At 44.8% G+C, this 20,815-nt stretch overlaps 1 protein-coding gene across 1 annotated transcript in view; it reads left to right on the top strand.

Annotated features, from left to right (window-relative positions):
- Positions 1–20,815, top strand: part of LOC122801633 (SUN domain-containing protein 2-like) — an 874,347-nt gene that overhangs the window by 712,313 nt on the left and 141,219 nt on the right. The window contains exon 7 of the mRNA XM_044071146.1: positions 19,882–19,943. Within this exon, the coding sequence (XP_043927081.1) occupies positions 19,882–19,943 (62 nt within the window). The remainder of the gene's footprint in view (positions 1–19,881; positions 19,944–20,815) is intronic.

The following is a 20,815-nucleotide window of genomic DNA, read 5'->3' as shown; positions in this document are numbered from 1 at the left end:
AAGGAAAAACTGAAGAAAATGTTATCGGCTGCATCTTTTATACCGCTGGCACACTGACGTCAGGGAGGAGGCGACAACAACCGATGCCGGACCAGGACTTTGGAATTCAGGCCAACTGCGGGTAGCCTGCCAGCAGGATAACCCAATTGTAATGACTGCAACAGTGAATACATTCGAACATCAACATTTATGGTAGGTACACAACTGTCCTTTCTTCCTATCTGTCTCGAAGTTTCAGAGCCGGAGAGCTCGGAACTGATCGTGGAGCCCTCTGGGCCGACATCTACCTTAGGCTTGTCGGCCCCGACTGCCCTGATATCTTCTGTACTAGGTGAAGGACCGGTCGGGTCCGGGGAAGATAGTCGGACCGACTTGGTTCCGACCTTGCCTCTCTGGGCGTCCGCTTGAGTGAGCTAGGTTCTGAACTCTGTCTCGGAGCCCTCTGTTCTGTTGCCGGGAGAGTCCCTTGTATCCTCTGGTCCGGGGAGATTCCTCTCGTCGGGACCTAGAGGCTTTCAAGGCCATGAAGATAGTATTGTCCACGCCAACAACCACACCATCAGTACCAGCAGCTACCTCCCTTGAAGCACCAGTGTCTAACTCTACAACACACGCTCCATTAAAGTGTAGAGACCCTGAGCCTCAGGAAGCCCCATTGAGCAAGCCATGCTCTTCCGAGATCTCTCCAGAAGCTCCCACTGAAGAAGTTCTTGGGAAGAGACTTTGCAAGAGCAAGCATCTGGACTCCCCACAAGAATCCGTCACTTCAGATACTGACTTAGATGAGTCAGAAGTGTTCCCCTCAGAGGATATCTCATTCGCAGATATCTTAGAAATTCTTAAACAGAGGGGGTGGCTGAAAATCCTTTAACCCTACTGATGATGAGTCAGTCCTCCTGAAGGCTTTTGGGTCTCAACCCTCCACTTCTTGGGTGTCTCCACCCTTTGATGAGTTGATAGTTACTCTCTCGAAGGGCATGGGAGTCCCTGGATACTACGGAGCCTGTTCCCAGGAGGCCTAATAAATTTATGACTTGCCCTCAAGACAGCCTTTCTAACTAAAGGAGTGCCCGTTAATGCCATGGTGGTGGTAGCGGCCACCAAGAAAGAACTATCGGAAACTTTTACATCTGTTCATCCTCCTAATAGAGATTCCAGGATCGTGGACAAGTATGGGAAGCGTATGTTTAGTTCAGCGGTTTTTGTCCTTCGATCACTGAACTATCTCACATTTGACTAGGTTACAAAGGGATCTCTTGAAGGAACTAGGAGATACCCAGCAAGGTTCAGTAGCTGCGGAGTTTCTGAGAAGGTAACTTCCCAACTCTCTACTCTTAACTCTATTGTGAGCTCTTTCATGGGTCTGGTGTCATATGCAGCTGATGGAACGAGCAGAGCAGCGGGTACAGGAACTGCCCTTGGAAGACATTCCTGGATGCGCCTTTGTTCCTTGGCGGAACCCTTTAAGACTTCCATTATTAACACCCCTTTTGACGGCGAAAGTAATGGAAACACTTGCCAGGAGTGAGAAAGACGGAAAGACCCTGTCTGCTGTTGGAGTACATTTTTCTACCCAGATTAGCCCTTACCCCAAAGGGAGAGGGGGTGGAAAGATGTGGTTTCATAAATCTCAAGGATCTTTCCAGGACACTCGTGGTGAACCCCCCTCTAGAGGCAGAGGAGGAGGAAATAATGGAAGACGCCATCTACATGGCAGAGTGGGTCCACAGAATCAGGGCGACAGAGATCAGTTCTTTGGGAAGCCCCATCAGCTCTCCTGAGAGGAGGCCCGTCTGTCCATCTGTGGAGGTAGTCTGGGGACGCCTTTCTTTGTACCCAGATGCCTGGCTAAAAAAAGACAGCTGCGTACAAAGCATCATATCTAGTGGATACTCTATTATTTTTGCCACACTAGCCCCTTTCGTGAAAAAAATCCCAGACGTTCCACCCAGTCACAGGGAACAAGCAGCCGTAGAGGTCCAGAGGTTGTTGTAAAAGATTCCTCCAACCAGTTCCAGCAGACCAGAGAGGATCCGGAACTTACTCGACGTTCGTTTTCGTTCCAAAGAAAATGGGAGACTGGAGACCTATTCTAGACCTCAGCAGACTAAACAAGTCGGTAAAAAAGTCGAAGTTCCGGGTGGTCACACTACAGTCAATACTCCCCTTTCTGGGGAAAGACAATTGGATGTGCTCGATAGATCTCCAGGATGCATACTACCACATAAAAATGGACAGGCCATCCAGGGATCATCTACGCTTCTGTCTGGGAGCCAGTTATCAATTTCGAGCTCTGCCCTTTAGTCTCACTACAGCCCCTAGAGTGTTCACCAAATGCATGGCAGTAGTCACGGCTCAGGGCTCAACATATTTTAACATCCTCTCATAAATCATCTACCAGAAAGTTATATCTTGGCAAATGGAAGAGATTTTCTATATGGGCATCTCAGAATTTTCTGTACCTAGCATCAATGTCATCCATTCTGGAGTTTCTGACTAAACTTTTCACTGAAGGGGCCACTGCAGCGGGAGTTCAGTTGGCAGCAATCTCAAACTTTCATTTTGGTGTCATGTCACATTGAATCTGTAAAGCCTTCCTCAAGGGTACTATTCACTTGAAACCACCCATCAAAACTCCAGCCATGCCATGGAATCTAAATTTTGTCATTTCCCGAATTACATCACCTCCTTTCGAACCAGCCTCATCGTGTGATTTGAAGTATCTCTCATGGACGACCATATTTTTAATAGCTATCACTTCTGCTCGGAGGATTTCTGAGTTGCACGCCTTGACCATCAAACCTCCTTATCTGATTTTCCATAATGACAGTGTCTCGCTCAGAACTACTCCATTTTACCCAAAGTTTGTTCAGAGACAAATCTCAACCAACCTATTGAATTGCCCATTTTCTTCCCTAAATGCACAAATAAGATGGAACACATGCTGCACAAACTTGATGTTCATAGGCAACTCAGATTTATTTTGACAGGACCAAACAATTCAGAAAAACAGAACTGTCTCCTTTTCGGAATCAAACAAAAAAGGTGCTCCAGTGACAAGTCACCTTGTCAAAATGGTTATCAGATTTGTATTTCTTTCACTTACAGTTCAGTGAATGCTCCATTACAACAAAAACTAAAGGCCCACTCTACAAGAGCTGTATCTACCTCATCAGCCTTCTCTGCTAAGTTACCATTTGTGCAGCAGCTACCTGGTCACAGCTTCAAACCTTCATTACTCATTACAAAGTACAAAAGGCCTCCAGAGACGGGGCTTCCTTTGGTTCCACTGTTCTGAAGAACATTGTTCTGTAAGCCACCCAAGAAAGATGGTGCTTGGGACGCTACCCATCAGTAAGAATGAACTGCGAGGTAGAACAACTTCACATAAAGAAGTTATGTACTCACCGTAACGTTCCATGCGAATTGTTCATCTCACCTTCATTCTTATGTCCCACCCTCCAACCCCCATCCAGTCTACCTGAGGTCTGAGACACTTTATTTATGGTGTATTGTCTCTTATCCAGTTCTTCGGGTGGAATATTAATAGTCCTAGGTAGCCAGTTGGCAACCAACAAGATCTGTGGAAGATCAAGGTGCATCATGGGATAAGGTGTTTACCTTGAGCTTTTGCAGTTGGCCGAACCCATCAGTAAGAATGAAGGCGAGATGAACAACTCACATGGAACGTTATGGTGAGTACACAAGTTCTTTTTTCCAGGGCTAGGGCAGGTTTTGCCAAGCTTTTCTGCATGGGTTTATAGAGAGCTGTGTTTTGCCATCCTCCTCCCAGTCTAAGTCTTGGCTCTTGTACTATCCCTTAGTGATGGGGAAGCACATAGTACAGTTATGTAAATTCTTACTATAACAGTTGATATCATTCTCTTCACTGTTGCAGTATTCAGTCCCTCCCCCTTGTTCCTTGCATAGGGCAGCCCAACATCCGGCGAGTATACCAAAGACTTAGGTTGTAATAGGGGCGTCATGTCACATGTATGCTCCCCGCATAGGGCATAAAGGTGATGTACGTTTGTACCATCCTTAGAACTTCTTTGACACCAGTCTGAAGGCCATTTTTGATCATCTGTCTGAACGCTTTTTCATCTGCTAGATGACAGGCCGCTTTCAGATAAGTGTTACGTTGGGATTTTTCTTTTACTTTTTGCTGTTTGTTTACATGTCCTCCAGAAAGGGAAAATGCTAGTGTGGGAGATAGATACCCCATAATGATCATCACAAGCAGTGTTTGTTTTGCTTATGTGCTTTTCACGACCATATGTCTTGTGCTGTTAGTCAGGCATTTGTCCGGAAAACTTTGTGCAGTCAGTTCACCTCTTTGGCTGTTTACCTGGAGAACAAATGTCTAAAGTTCTTAGCTCAGGGTGCTGTGGTGGAATTGTCCCTATCTGAAAGTCAGCTATCCACGAAGAAGACTAAGAAGGTTTGGTTAGATTTTTCTGCTGTACTGCCTCCACAGGATGCCTCTCTTGAGGCTCATGAAAGCCCAGAGGACCGCCTGGGTTTTCAGTCAGATTCCTCTGCCGCGACTGCTTCAGAGGCTGGCATGGACCCGGTTTCTTGCACATGTCCGGACGCTTCGCAGAGATTCATTTTGGATGTTCAGGGGGAACCACAGCTCATTTCCAAAGGGCCTAGGGGTGTTCTGCAAATACTTCTTAGGGAGGAGATTCCCACTATGCTTATTGAGTGTAGGCAGCAGTGTGAGTTGACTAAAATAGGGCGGATATCCCTTTAAAAAAAAGAATCAAAAGACTAAGCATATTTCTTCTGCTCCTAAGGATCCTCTGTGTGAATGGCAGGATGTTACACAGGGTTTGTTCAATGTCCTTATGGCTTTGAAGCCTCCTCGGGGGGGGGGGGGGGGGGTTCTGTTCTTGCTCTCCCCTGGTGGTCTACTTCTCCCAAGAGGCCTAGGGAGCAGGTTTCATCTGATGAGGAATCTTTGGCCTGTTCCTCCCAGATTCCCTCTCCCTTGGATTATGGCTCAGAAGAAGAGGATTCTGTTAGTCCTGATTCTGCTTTTGAAGAGATTTCCTTTGGGGATGCTGTTTTGCCATATTATGGAGATTTTTTTAAATGGGATTGTGCCTACATTTCTGATGTTCAAAGGAGGTATAAATTCCTTCAGATGGAGTCATCTAAGCCCACTGCTGTTCCTCCTGTTTTTGCTGCCTTGTTGGATACTTTTTCTGCAGCTTCTCAGCCTCTTGCTTTAAAAAAAAAAACTGATAGGTTTTTATAAGGTGCTTGATGATTGCAAATTTATTTACAGTTCCTTAAAGTTGTCCTTCAATTTAGGCCCCCCCTGGAAGCCCATTCCTCCTTGCACGGACCTTAATTTTGTCTTGGAAAAATTGATTTGTGCTCCTTTTGAGCCTGCAGCTTCAGCTTCTTTACAGCATTGTGCTTGGAAGACTGTTCTTTTTTTTGGCCCTTACCCCAATCATATGGTGTCTGAGCTGCACGCCCTTATGGCTGTTCCTCTGTTTTTAGTTTATAAGGACAGGGTGTCTCTCTGTACTAATCCTTTTATGCCCAGATGGTTAATGAGTTGCCGCAGTCTATTCATCTGCCCACTTTTTTCCCTTCTCTGCAGTCTAAGTGCGAAGGTTCTTCACACTTTGGATTTGCATAGACAACTCTGATGTTATTTGGATAAAACTAAAGCCACACGTAAAACTGAGCAACGTTTGTTTCCTTTCTTCCTACTTCTTTGGGTTTGACTGTTTCTAAGCAAACTATTTCTTCATGGATATCTAAAGCCATTTGCTTGTTTTCATGAGAAAAGCGTTTCTTCTGTTAAAGCTCATTCTACCAGGGCTGTGGTGGCTTTTTCTGGTGCTGCTTTCTTTTTTCTCTCAAATGATTGGATCCCACCTCTATCCCTGAGGCAGCTACTTGAACTTCTATGCATATTTTTACCAAGCACTATAAGCTGGATGTGGTTTCCAGGGCTAGAGCTGGATTTGCCTTGGCTGTGCTGCATAGTTTTCTTGAATGCTCTGTTGGACCTTCTTCCTCCCACCTTTCATCGTGAGCTTTTGTACTCTCCCTACTGTAAGGAATACTGCAGCAGTGATATAGGACGACATAGTACAGTTGTATAAAATCTTACCATAATGGTAGATGTCCTTCTCTTCATGGTTGTAGTATTTGCTCCCTCCCCTCCCTATTTCTTTTTCTTTTTGGATGCACATGTTCATCTTTTCTCCTTCAGCTGTTCTTGCTGGGGCTTTTCAGTTCTGAGGATGTGACATACGATGTGCCTATTACTAAGGCTTTGGTGTACTGGCTGCCCTTGGCAAAGGATCCCTACTATAAGGAATACTGCAACAGTGAAGAGGAGGACATCTACTGTTATGGTAAGATTTTCCACAATTGTACTTCCATTAAAGATGCATCCAAGAAATTCACGAATACATGTCAAAAACAGGAAAATCAGATTTAATACCCCATTAATTACAATTCCGAAAGTGTGTAATGTATAAAGTCTTCAGTTTGTTCCTCTTGCACAGCAATGTTAAGTCATCCAGCATATTCCACAACATTGTTCAACAAGAAAACATAAGTAAATATAAAAATTGTTTTAAAATCTGCAAAAATAAAAATGCTTCTGATATTACTCTGGACATGAAAGGGGGTGCCTTTGCCAGTAAGAATCCTGTAATTTCCTACCCTTGGGGAGAATGTTAACAGTTTTCCCTATGGACTTTTCATTGAGTCTCTTGGTGGTAGTACTGCCTTAAGAAATTTTGTTGCATGTTCATTACTAGGCTATACTAGTGACCATTATTCAGTTTCATAACTATTATTTTTGGCATTGATTACATCATGAGACAAACTAAGCACCAGTGTTATGGATGTAAAGCTTGACCCGAGAGAGACTGCATTTCTTTGTGTTAGTGTATTCCTTCTTTTCACCATTTACATATCTCTTCAACTTTGTTTGCTAGCTTATGTTTGCACATGTGTTGTGCTTTCACCAATACATTTGTGCCGTTGAATCCAAAAATCCTAATAGTTTTTTACCTTTTGTTGCAGTGGTACATTTTGAGTTCAGTGCTAGCATGGTGACAGAAGGCAAATTCTGTGCTTTCAAGCAATTAGCCATTTATTATTTTCATATCCCATTTGTGTACTCTTGGATACATTACAGGTTTAGTGCTGTTATGATTAACTGTATAATACTTGGATATATGCCCTTTTTTCAGAACATTTAAAGCAAACTGGTTCAGATGACTTGTTTTTCTTTTTAGTTATAGGTACAGAAGCTTACTTAGGTGAAGGCTTATTTCTAGCTCTTGGTGCAAGGAAACCTTGCTTAGAATCCCTTAGTAACCACCACTGTACTGCAACAACTAGTTCGGGGAGTGAGTCACTCTGGGTTACCCATTTACTAAGGAGTGCTTTCTTAATTGCATCTACAAAATATTACTTTATGTGAAATTGTAGCTACATTATCAAAACGTACATCATATCTACCATTTGAGCTGTCACCAGTTTGTCTATAAAAAATGTCCATTTATAAAAACTTTATTTACTGTTTATTCACTGGGTAGTTGGTCTGGTCTGCTGAGCCTTTCCAGCCATGACCCGCATAAGCATAGAAAGAAAACCACACTAAGGAAAAAGGAAGGCATAGCATACAAAATCTAAGCGCTAGAACACTGGTAATGAGTAAATACTATTACATTGGTAAAAACATGCATTATAAAGATGTGTTGCAAGCAAGATTTATGTACATATATACAATATCAAAACAAAAGATAATATTTAGAGCAGCATTTAAGGATTTAGAGGTATGCAAGTGCAGTACTGATGGCCTGAATTTTTATCTAGTTTTAACCATTACCACAGTAGCAGGTGCACTGGACTGCCTTAAGAAAATAATATTGGAGAGGATGTTTAAAGACCTCAAATGTTTCATGGGTTTTTACTTCTATGGGACATGGTTCCAAATGACAGGACCAGTTCTTGAGTACTCATTTCCGAGTAGCAGTTTAGACATGTGGGTGGTTGAGGGAAAGGACTGTGCTTTGTGAACCCCTAACTCGTGCTAAAAATCTTTTTCTGTAATTTCTGGCAGTTGTGCACATCCATGTCTTCCATATCCCTGTAGGTGTTTAGAGCCTCTCCAAGTGGGCATGATTACAGAATTTTGACCCATTCTGTCCAGGTTAGGTGTTCCCTAGAAGCAAACTTTCCAGAAACATCTTGCCAAGTCTTCACCTCATCCTGTGGCCTAAACTTTCTTTTCATGACTGTGATGGAATTCTGGACTCACTGTAAGGTGGACAGATGACTTTCCCAGGGCAGAAATTTGCTGTTGGTATTTAGCAGGTGTCTGTGTGGCAGCACGTCTCTCTTGACTGATTGGGTCTTGGTCAGTGCTGTCTTGAATGATGGTCAGGTGATAACCAAAGGCTTTGCACGTCTATTGAGGGACAGCAGTAGATGCTATAAATATATCAAACATTTTCTCCATTTTGTTTTTAACACTTAGTAATTTAGTATCCACAGTAACTGGACCTTCACACAGTCAGACTCAACTAGCTACACCGAGAGTAATTCACAAGCTCCTTAATATAGCACGTTTCTTCTGTAACTTGATAATCCACAGATTGTTGCAGTTTTTGATGACTGAAAACACCAGTGCTGTATGTAAGTGGTTCGTGACAAGCAAAGGAGTCACTGGAGTCAACCTTGTGTCTTTAAAAGTCATATTTATTGACAAGTAAATGAAGTGCAGAAAAGAAATGCAGTTCTTAACAAGGAGGTAGGTCTACAGTCTAATGCTTTTTCATAGTACAACAAACTTGCACTTGGATACAGTGTTTCTTCACAGATCTCTGGTAGAGTGGTTTACAAACTTAAAACAATAGTTATGGAGACGTCTAAGTAGCAGATTAGCTCTCTTCTAAATTGTAACAGAGGGTAACAAAACAGGTTTCATTCCATTTAAAATGACTAGGCACAATGTAGTAACATTATATTATATGTATATATAGACTTGCTGATGTCAGTTGACATTGAAATGCAGTATATCAGAATCAAGCCATTGATTACATGTACATGTCCAGTCTAAAACACGTGACACCAGCGTCTTTGCAGGTGAACAAGTTCTGCCCCCGCCCAACAGTCTCATTACTATAAATATAGCAAATCAAGTATCACTTGACTGGAGAAAAGGGTCACAATTCCTTTTCCCACTGTCAGTGCGTTCACCACCTCTGATTTGCCGTATAACTGAATGGAACAAACCTTGCTTTTCCTTTCACTGTGATATACACACACCTGATTAGACTGTAGTGTAAGTAAAAGTAACTGAAGGTTAATTCCTTCTATGCAGCACTGCAGTCTACAGCAGTATCAACAGACAGCAGTAAAAGTGAAAGGAGCAAACTCTCAGTTCCCCTTTAGTTTATAACAGTCTAACAACAGAATGCACCATCAGCATATGTTTGGGTAAAAAAAAAAAAACGCCCATCGACTGCATGTTGATAAATTGAAAGATGTAAGTGATACATACGCAAAGATAAATGTATAAGGCTAACGCGCACATAAGGCTAGCCACCCGGTGGTGTGAACATTGGCTGTGGGTGATTCATAGTTGGTCCCACCCGAATCCATGTGCAAAAAATGTGTGTATGTATGTGTATGTACATATTTAAATATATAAGTTATTTAAATATATAAAGAATATGGTTGTACAGAATTGTGCATACATGTTTAACAATAACAAAACTGGAAAAAAAGTTGACAACTGTTTGAAGAAGTTTCTGCTGGTAGTGGAATTTTGAGATAAGAATGACTGTGTTCAGTTTGACCTTGATTATGTTGTATTTGGGGTTTGACACCCCCTCCTATCAATTTTTTTCCGTTTGAGAGGCAAATTCCCTTTCTTTGGTGGTGCACCATGTTGTAATATATACTGTGTATAAGAAAGGAAGATAACAAATTGTGCATAACTGTAACGAACAGTAAATCATTTCAGTTAATAAGAACTTTCATAAGAATTACAAATCCTGGGTACTTGCGTATTATCGCAGCCATATTTTTGCGGTTGCGGTAATACATTTGTTGGGCCAAAAACAGATTGTGGGAGTGAACGTATGGTTGGATGTGGTGTTTTCTGTGGGTACAACCTAGTTTGTCCCAAATTCCTAACCTAAATGAACGTGGAAATGTGAATCTTGTTTTGCTTACTTCTAAACTAGTTGCACTGCTGTCATACTGCAGGAAATGAATCGAAGACGCCTGGGAAATGTTTGTTTGTACTGCTGCCGTACTGCGAGAAGGATTGCTACAAAATTGACCATACATTTCTATGAGAATAAGAAATCTGGAGCAGCACATTTTTTGTGTAAATAACTGCTTTTATTTTACAAATGGGACAAAATTTCAGTTAAAGGGATTTACAGAGTAAACAATGACTGAGGCTAAAGTTAATGTGACGTGGTGTTAGGTGGTACTATGAAAAAAGTATGTAGTATGCAACAGCACCAGATGTATTTATTTTTTTTTGGACAGTAGTTACTATTACAATGTTTACTTGATGTTTTGGATAGCATACTTGTGGATGTCCTCTGGATGGTTTGGGCAACATATTTTTGTACATGGAACGAGACTTGCACATAACTGTTGAAGAAAATGTATTAGGTTAAATTGTCGATCTCGCCTTCATTCTTGCTGGATGGGTTCGGAGCCGACTCGGCCTATACTAAAGCTCGAGAGCTATTTATACCGGCTCGAGGCTACCCTATATCCCATAATGCTAGGCGCCAACTACCCAGATCTCGTTTGCCGCTTACAGCTGCGAGGTGCGTTTATTACCGGCTCTTCAGGTTAGAAGTTTTCATTCAAAAAATTGCTATCTTTTAGTCTGGGTTTTTCTTAGTTTTAGTTAGCGACCATCCCATTAGCTTCCCATTCATAGCTAATCCCCCTTCTGGTCCCTTTTTAATCCCTTTTAAGACCTTTTTTAATTCCCTTAGTTATAAGGTTAGGCCTTTGGGCCTATTCTGCCTTGTCAGTTTATTTTTTTGTGTGACTCACTTTACTGTTAATAGGGTGTCTGTGTGCATGTGTGTTTAATTTTTTGTTCTTAAGATGTCAAAAGACACCAGGGTCTCAGGCTTCAAGAAGTGTGACTCGTGCTGTCAGAAAATGTCGCTGACAGACGGTCACACTTCTTGTGTTTATTGCTTGGGCCCTCTGCACCTGCAGGACTCTTGTTCGGTATGTCATGCGTTCAGCCCAAGAGTCCTGCAGGAATGCAGAAATAAGTTGATATTGAGGGGCTTGTTAAAGCCTGAAGGTTCCCCGACCAAGTCTTCGTCAGGGAAACCTTCGAAGCCATCTAAGCTGTCGGCTCCGAGCCTTCGACTGGTGGTTCTCGAACTGCTGTCTCATCGGCTCCGGCTGGAGCCGATGTTTCCAAGACAGTCTTCATCATCGGCTCCGGCTGGAGTCTATGTTCCTCAGATTCAAGCTTCTATATTGGCTCGAACCGGAGCCGATGATTCCAGGACTCAGTCGGCGCCGATAGTGGTGTCGGCGCCGTCTGCCAGCCGTAAAAGGTCCAGATCTCCATCCTTGGAGTCTGTTCACTCGGCTCCGAGGTCTCCCTTACTCTCGGAGCGGAGTCATCGAACCCATTCCTCCAGGTCTTCCAGGCTCTCGGACCACGACCTTGAGAGGGTGGTTAGTAGACTTCTTAAGTCTCAGGCACTAGCCCAAATGCTTCACTGCCCTTCTCAACAGGCAGTGGCTACCCCCACCCCATCTTCGATTCCTCCTCCGACTTTTCCTCTGAGTTCGGAGCCGGAGCTTGTGGGAGCCGTGGTTGTCGACACGGAGCAGATACCTCACATTTCGGCTCCGTCGTCGGCTCCGGTCTCTTCCATGGTCCCATCCTTGGAGGGATCCGGGCGCATGGACTTCCTCATCGGCTCCGAGGGGGTGAGTGGCATCGGACCCTTGTCCGACCCCATTCTCCCTCTCAGAGCTTCGGCGCTGGTAAGTTTGGCCCTGACATCGGCTTCGGAGCCATCCCTCTCGGTGCCGGGAGGGGTCCTTATCTCTTAGGAGTGAGGACCTTCTACCCTGCCTGATAGGGGCGCCTTCGAAGTCATGAGGAGCGTGCTGGCTCCTGTGCCTGCTCCACAGTCGGCTCCCTCAGCTCCTCCCTCTGTAGTGCCTGCTGCGGTCCCTACCCACCCTCTCATTCCTGACCGTAGAGATCCAACGCCTCATGTTTCCCCATTGGGAATATCCTCCTCTTCCGAGATTTCCCCTGATCCGTCAGGGGAACCCCCTTGGAAGAGGAAATGTAAGAGGAAGCATGTGGACTCCCCTGAGTCCATCACATCGGATACCGACTTGGATGAGTCGGAAGGGTCCCCACGGTCCCCCTCTGAGGATGTCTCCTTTTCAGACATCCTTGAAATCCTGAAGCAGAGGGGGAACTGGTCTACCCTTAACCCTTCCGAGGACGAGTCGGTTTACCTAGAGGCTTTTGGCTCTCGCCCTTCCACCTCCTGGGTGTCTCCGCCTTTCGACCCCCTCATGGAAGTGGTGGCGCGGAAGGCATGGACGGCCCCTGACACAATGGAACCTACCCCACGGAGGCCTTCCAAATTTATAACAGCCCCTTCGGACAAGCAGTTTTTAGCCAAGGGTGTCCCGGTTGATGCCATGGTGGTGGCTGCAGCCACTAAGCAGGAACTGGCTGATCCTTCAGTACCTGTCCATCCTCCTAACAAGGAGACTAGGACTATGGATAGGTATGGCAAGCGGATGTTTTCTTCAGCGACCTTTGTCATGCGTTCGCTGAATTATTTAAGCCACTTCACCCGCCTTCAAAGAGACATGCTTAAATTAGTGGGTGAGGTCTTACAGGATCCAACAGCTGCGGGGTCTCAAGACAAAATAAATTCCCAGCTGGCAGCCCTGAATTGCATTGTCAACTCCTCCATGCGGCTTATTTCCTATGCGGCCGATGGGACGAGTAGGGCTGCAGGCACAGGCGTGGCCTTAAGGCGTCACACCTGGATGCGACTTTGCAGACCCCTTTAAGGCGTCCTTCACTAATTCCCCCTTTGACGGTTCAGCTTTGTTTGGACCTCAGGTGAAGGATACTTTGACCCGATGTGAGCAAGAAGGCAAGACTCTCTCTGCCGTGGGAGTCCGTTTTTCCACCCCGTCTAGACCATGCCCTAAGGGTCAGAAGGGTGGGAAGATGTGGTTACGTAAACCACAAGAGGTCGCGCCTGACGCAAGAGGTCAGTTCCCCTCTAGAGGCGGGGGGGCAATAACAGACGCCGCCCCAGGGGCAGAGGAGGTCCGCAAAATCAGGGTAGCAGAGAGTCTTTCTGACAAACCCTTTCAGCATCCCTGAGAAGCTGCCCGACTGTCCGCCTTCGGAGGCAGTCGATGGAAGGTTATCACTGTACCCAGAAGCCTGGCTTTCACTCGCCCAAGACAAATGGGTACAGTCGATCATATCCAAGGGTTACAAAATTCCATTTATCCACACCCCAACTCAGCCAAAAGGACCCCTTCCAGACGTTCCACCCAGTCTAAGGGAACAAGCAGTACTAGAAATATCAAAACTGCTAGCAAAAAGAGCCATCCAGCCAGTCCCAGCAGACCAACAAGGATCCGGAATCTACTCCAAGTTCTTTTTGGTACCAAAAAAGACACGGGACTGGAGACCCATTTTGGATCTCAGCAGACTAGACAGGTCTGTAAGAAGAACGAAGTTCCGGATGGTCACGCTACAGGTCCATTCTACCCTTTCTGGTCAGGACGATTGGATGTGCTCAGTAGACCTTCAGGATGCGTACTACCACATCAAGATGCACAGGCGCTCCAGGAGGTTTCTCCTCTTTCAGCTGGGAACCAGTCATTATCAGTTCAGAGCCCTGCCCTTTGGTCTCACTACAGCCCCCCCCGAGTGTTCAAATGCATGGCAGCGGTTACGGCTCATCTGAGACGTCAAGGATTCCAGATGTTTCCGTATCTAGACGACTGGCTCCTCACTGCCACCACCAGGCGTCAACTTCTCCGCTCCCGAGATTACACCATTCATACTTGCAAAGGGCTAGGTATCTCCATAAATTTCAAAAAATCTGCCTTGTCGCCTTGTCAGTCTATTACCTTCATAGGTGCTACCTTGGACACAGTCCGGCTTTCCACAAAACTGACCGAACAAAGAGTTCTAGATATTCACAGGCATGTTCACATCCTTCTTCAGAACAACAAAATACAAGCCAGGTTTGTCCTGAAGGTATTAGGTCTCATGGCGGCAGCCATTACTCTACTTTCCCTAGCTCGCTTTCATATGCGGATCCTTCAGTGGATGCTTTTTTCCCCAGTGGTCCTTTCAACAGCTTCCAATGTCGCACAACATTTTAATAACCCTGTCTTGCAAGAAACACCTTTCTTGGATGGTCTCCCCTCCAGTCCTTCAGGGCAGACCATTTGTTCCTTCTCCCCCGGTCGCCACGGTGACAACGGATGCCTCCCTGATCGGGTGGGGGGGGGGCATTTTCAGGGCAGGACAGTCCAGGGCACATGGCAACCTTTCAAGTGCCACCTGCACATAAATGTCTTGGAGATGAGAGCAGTACTTTTAGCGTTGCAAGCCCTTCAGGACTCTCTTCCCATCGGGACTATTGCAGTTCAGACGGACAATATGTCCGTAGTGTGGTACATTAACATGCAGGGCGGAACCAAGTCCTATCCCTTGTGTTGAGAGGCTCTCAGACTTTGGCAGTGGGCGATCTCCTCTCAGCGGTTTCTGATAGCAACGCAAATCCCCGGGAAGTCCAACATCATAGCGGACAGGTTGAGCAGAGCCATTCTCATGCCTCACGAGTGGTCTCTCAAACAAACAATAGTGGACAATTTTTTTCAGAAATGGGGGCGACCTTGCTGCGACCTTTTCGCAACACCTCAAAACAGCAAGTGCCACGAATTCACTCTCTTCCCGGCCGCCACCCCCCCCCCAGGAGACGCTCTAGTCCACAATTGGCCCCGGGGACTTCTGTATGCCTTTCCCCCCTTTCCATTAATCACTCGATTGATTCAGAAAGCTACCACCGTGAGAGCCACCATGATCCTCATTGCTCCTTACTGGCCTCGTCAGATATGGTTCCCGTTCCTGCATCGTTACCTCTTAGGGCAGCCCTGGCATCTGGACCCAGTGCCAGATCTTTTGACCCATCAGTCGGGACAGCTGCACCACTCCCTCCAATCTCTGCACCTCACAGCTTGATTGCTCCAATTCCAACCCTAGCCAGGCTTCCCCTTATTTCCCATTCTGTGCGTGACATACTTATAGCTTCCTTAAAGTCATCCACCAGGAGGATTTACGCCAGCAAGTGGAAGCGTTTTTCCTTCTGGGCAGGAGCTAGAAATATAGATGCTTTTACTGCCCCTATCCAATCAGTCCTAGACTTCCTAGCCAAATTGTTTCACTCAGGGTCTTCTTCCTCCACCATCAGAGTACAGTTAGCGGCTATTTCGAACTTTCATGCAGGCTTTTCGGACTCCAGTATCATGTCCCATAAGCTTTGTAAAACCTTTCTCAAAGGTATCTTTTTGCTTAAGCCCTCAATCAGGGTCCCCCCCACCGCAGTGTGACAAGTTTGGTTCTAACCTCCTTGATTCTTCCCCCCTTTGAACCTGCGGCTTCCTGCTCCCTGAAATTGCTATCTTGGAAAACTCTTTCTGGTCGCCATAACATCTGCGAGAAGAGTGTCAGAACTTTCAGTCCCTTTGCATTCGTCCACCTTATCTAGTTTTCCATAAAGACAGTGTGTCCCTCAGGACTAATCCGTCCTTTTTACCTAAAGTTTCTTCTGAAGCGAACCTAAACCAGACTATTGATCTTCCCGTTTTCTTCCCCAACTAGGTGACTTCAATTACCCTAATATAGACTGGGAACACTACTCAAGCCCAAACACCCTAGCCCAAAAGTTCCTGGAATTCATAAACTCAAATGCCATGGAACAACTAGTCACCATCCCCACAAGAGGAGAAAACATACTTGACCTCATCATCACGAACATGGGAGCACAATGTTCAACACCGGAAGTATACCCCTCACTGGTGAGATCAGATCACAAACTAATCTCGCTGGAGGTCCTCATCCCACCCCACCTGAAATAAAAAGACCACAGTAAAGAACTTCTCGAAGCCGACTTCACACTTCTAAAGACTAGTGTGGTCTCCTTTAAGGCCCCGAGCGGCAGAAAACAGTACTCAAGCGCTGAATCACTTACAAATGCCTTCTACCAGCACCTGCAGGACTGCATGGATAAGGCAATCCCAAGCAAAACAAAGACTCTTTGTACCAAAGGCAAGCGTCCAGTCTGGTGGACCCCAGCCATAAACAAACTCTACAACAAAAGGAGGAAGCTACTACATGATAGAGCAAAATCCTTAAAAGGTAAGACACCCTTGATCACTATAAGTAAAAACTAAGAGCTCTCATAAAATCATCCAAAGCAAATTTTGAGAGAAAAATAGCTAAAGACTCAAAAGACAATCATAAGGCCTTCTTTAGCTATGTTAGAAACCTGGGAGGAAACTCCCAGATATGCTCAGAACTAGTTCAAAATGATGTGAAGATTACTGATCCTACAGACATTGCCAACATACTGGCTGACAGGTTCAGTGCAAACTTCTCCCCTCCCCAAAAGGAGAGATATCTATACCAAGCGATTGCAGCCCCCAAACATCTCCAACGCCAAGTGAGAACTGCTCTCTCCAAAGCAAAAACACAGCATCCATGGGACCTGATGGTGTCCCGGCTGTGTGCTCCTAACTCAGCGAGAATTAAACCCACAGCTAGGACAGCTGTTTAATCATAGTCTTACCTCTGGATACGCATCCCAGGAGTGGCACTGCAACTGTGGTCCCACTTCACAAAGCGGTGCCTCCACCGACCCTGGAAATTACCGCCCATTAGCTTGACAAGCCTTATCTGCAAAGCCATGGAGAGGATCATAATGGACCTCATAAATAAAGACATAGGAATTTGCAGACTTTGGATCCATCCCAGTTTGGCTTTGTCAAAGGCAGATCATGCCTTCTAAACTTGGTTGACTTTTGAAACAGTCACCAAAGCCATTGATGAGGAAAGGCAGTCCATACAGCCTACCTCGATCTGGCGAAGGCCTTGATACAATACCCCACTCGGGTATCATTGAAAAACTCATCAGCTTAAATGTTAACCCATACATCACAAGATGGGTTGAAAACTGGCTGAGTGACAGAACCCACAGGGTCAGAGTTGCTGGCGCCATGTCAGACTCAAAGCCTGTCACAAGTGGTGTACCACAGGGCTCAGTCCTGGGCCCACTCTTGTTTGGCATCTACTTTTCCAGTACAAGCAAACACAGGAGGGTTATGGCTGACAAAGTTTGCAGATGACTGCAAACTGGGCGCATAGTAGAAAACACATCTGACACAGATATCCTTCAGAAGGGTCTCACAGAACGGATAACTGGTGCCAGAGCCATGGCCTAAAGTTAAATGCCAAAAATGCATAGTCATACCCTTCGAAAAACAAGGTTACCCCTAGCTACCAAATAGGTGGCAATCCACTGAGCACAGAAGAAGTTATCAGGGACCTGGGGACCCAGGTTGATAGTAGTCTGTCATTCGACACCCATGTAGCTAAAGTAGTTAGGAAGACCTTCTACATTGCCCACCTTATCATGAAGGGATTCTCATCTAGATCAAGGGAGGTCATAGTCTCCCTATACTCATCACTCATCAGACCAATGATTGAGTACAATGCCCCATTCGAATGTATCTGACCAGACACTTGCAGCAGCTGGAGAGGCCACAAAAGTTCCTCACCAAAAGGATAAAGGGTCTCAAACATCTGTCCTATGCTGCCCGACTGAAAGAACTCCAGCTCTATTCAGTCGCTACCGCTTGCTCAGAGGTGACCTTTGCCTAACATACAAGGCCATGTCAAACCCAGATTTGATAAATATGCTTCACCTCAAAAATCTAGATCCGTCAGAGTCACAAGGGCGGAGACTTAAACCTCGACACGGCTATTAATAGGACGTGCTGGAGGGATAGATTCATCACCCAAAGACTCCCTATGCTGTGGAATAAAATCCCGGTATATGTGAGGCAGAGCACCTCGCTGGCCTTGTTCAAGAGAAATCTTGACCAATGGATGGGAGATCGCAGATATACCCCAGGGATTACCTCAGTGTCACTGCTCAACAGAGGCACAGCAAAATAATGGGTATAGTTCCCCATACTAAAGGGGTGGCGTAAGCCACAAAACTATGGGCTAGGCTTGTAAATGCCCTCGGGCAGATAGCCTAGTATGAACCTATGAACCTATGAACTACTCCAACAGAGCGGAACAAAAACTGCACTTTCTGGACGTTCATCGTCAACTCCGTTACTATATGGATAGAACCAAGCAAACTAGGAAATCTGAGCAGCTCTTCCTTTCTTATGCAGCAGGTAAGAAAGGCCTTCCAGTTTCCAAAGTAACCCTTTCTAGATGGCTGGCATCTGTGTTCCCTTTCATCTATCAGCTCAGACGCCAAAAGCTACCGTCAAGGCCCAGGTCTCACTCAAACAGAACATTAGCCACCTCAATAGCTTTTCAGGCTAGATTACCAATAGATTCCATTTGTGCGGCAGCCACTTGGGCCTCTCCTCATACCTTTATCTCTCATTACAAATTAGACATGGCCTCCAGAAGCCGGGCTAATTTTGGTTCCACCGTTCTCAAGAGTCCGATGAGCCACCCAGGGTGAAGGTGCTAGGGACGCGGTCCCATCCAGCAAGAATGAAGGCGAGATTGACAACTTAACATTGAGAAGTTATATACCTACCATAACGTTCCATGTTAGTTGTCTTCTTCTCGCCTTCTTTCTTGCGTCCCACCCCCCATCCCCCTAGCCTGGACAGACCTAAAGGATCCTTGAGGAGCTTCTTGCCTCAGCTTGATCCCTAGGCTATCCCTTCTGGTAGCTATAGGTCTAGGTGACTTTCTAGTGAGGTTCCTCTCCTCCTTTTGTTGGAGAGCTAAACTGCTGTGGTTTTCAGCTATCAAACGAGATCTGGGTAGTTGGCGCCTAGCATTATGGGATATAGGGTAGCCTCGAGCCGGTATAAATAGCTCTCGAGCTTTAGTATAGGCCGAGTCGGAGCCAAAGGTCGGCTCCGAACCCATCCAGCAAGAAAGAAGGCGAGAAGACTACTAACATGGAACGTTATGGTAGGTACATAACTTCTCATTCTGTGACATGTCGGGAAACTGCATAGCTTGAACCAAGCACTCATTTCTTAAATTTTATACTATTTTTCCTATCTAAACAATGTTTTTTCATAAAGTTCACTTTGTCAGTGGGATTCTGCATACATTTCTGTTTACATTCACATATCGGGAAGCAAGCGGTATTATCATGAAAATCTGGTTGCGATAATGCGCAAGTACCCAAATCTGATGTTTCAGCATATTTAACGGTCGATACCTGTATATTATCCCCAACAACCAGAATTCATATTTACTAGTTGTAAGTCTTAGCTTTAATGCATTTTTTTTCTTTGTTTTACATAAACCAGTGGCTAATTCTAGAAACCCTCTTGAATAGAAAAATAGTGTCTAATTTTTCATCTTCAAAAAATTACTTCATTTCAGTTAAGGGAATTCTTCACCACACTATAAAAGATTGTTCTGTTTTGTTTTATGTATTTGTTTATTCTACTGCCATATAGAATGATGTGAAAAAAATAATTACATAAGAGTATGCAAAAATTTTGAATGTGACCATATTAATGATAGTCTGCATTTTGTTTTTTTTTCCACAGTTTCATGTCCTATTGGAAAAAGCCCTTCTTGGCATTACTGGCTTTTCTCTTACTTGCACTTGGTGAGTTTTCATTGTTGGCGAAACTTTGATAAATTCTGAAGTGTATCTTTCTTTAAAACTTACCCACAAATTAATTTTGTAAGCCCCATTCAGTCTTCATAAAGGGATATCCTATATTATTGAAAGTTTCTTCAGGTCATAATTTTGATGTTCTGTACTTTACTGCTGTATTACAGATCCAGATAAAAATGCTTATAAATTTTTCTTAAGCTACTGAGTGCTGAGGAATTTAGGCTGGTGACTATATGGAAATTCACCAGATTTTGTCTTCAGTCTTGCTTGGATTTTCCTCCAGCTGCATTAATTTAGTGACCTAAGGTATTGCTTTACTATATTGCCAAAGTAGTGTGATTATTACTCTTACTAGATTTCCAGGTAACTTTCTTTCTTGTACTTGGGTTTTCATGGTATGTAATAGCATAAAGAAGTGGACCATATCATGGTATGTAAAAGTATGAAAGAACTGCATGCAGAGACTGTTTTGGGCAATGAAAGGAGTTATCATGGACCTGATAGACCAGTCTTCAAACACTGGGCGTATCACAGTTTGGTTTCATCAAGGCAGGTCATGCCAACTAAACCTGGTGGACTTTTTCAGGAAGGTCACTAGAGGTGTGGATAAGGACAAAACGATGCATATCGCATATGTTGACGTGGCAGAGATGTTTGACCCAATACCTCACTGTGGTATGAAAGACACAAACACAGATTTTGGCAGGAATCCCCATGTCATCGGATGGATAGACAAATGGCTCAAGGGATAGGATGCATGAAGTTAAGGTGTGGGAATCCCACCAAGAGGCCTGTTAGTGGTGTCCTACAGGGCTTGGTACTGGAACCTTTCTTGTTTGGAATATACTTCTCTGAATTCA

Source organism: Protopterus annectens, chromosome 1.part0, assembly GCF_019279795.1.
Source record: "Protopterus annectens isolate FY-2018-M chromosome 1.part0, PAN1.0, whole genome shotgun sequence".
NCBI lineage: Eukaryota > Metazoa > Chordata > Ceratodontiformes > Protopteridae > Protopterus > Protopterus annectens.
This window is presented reverse-complemented; position numbering and strand designations above follow the sequence as displayed.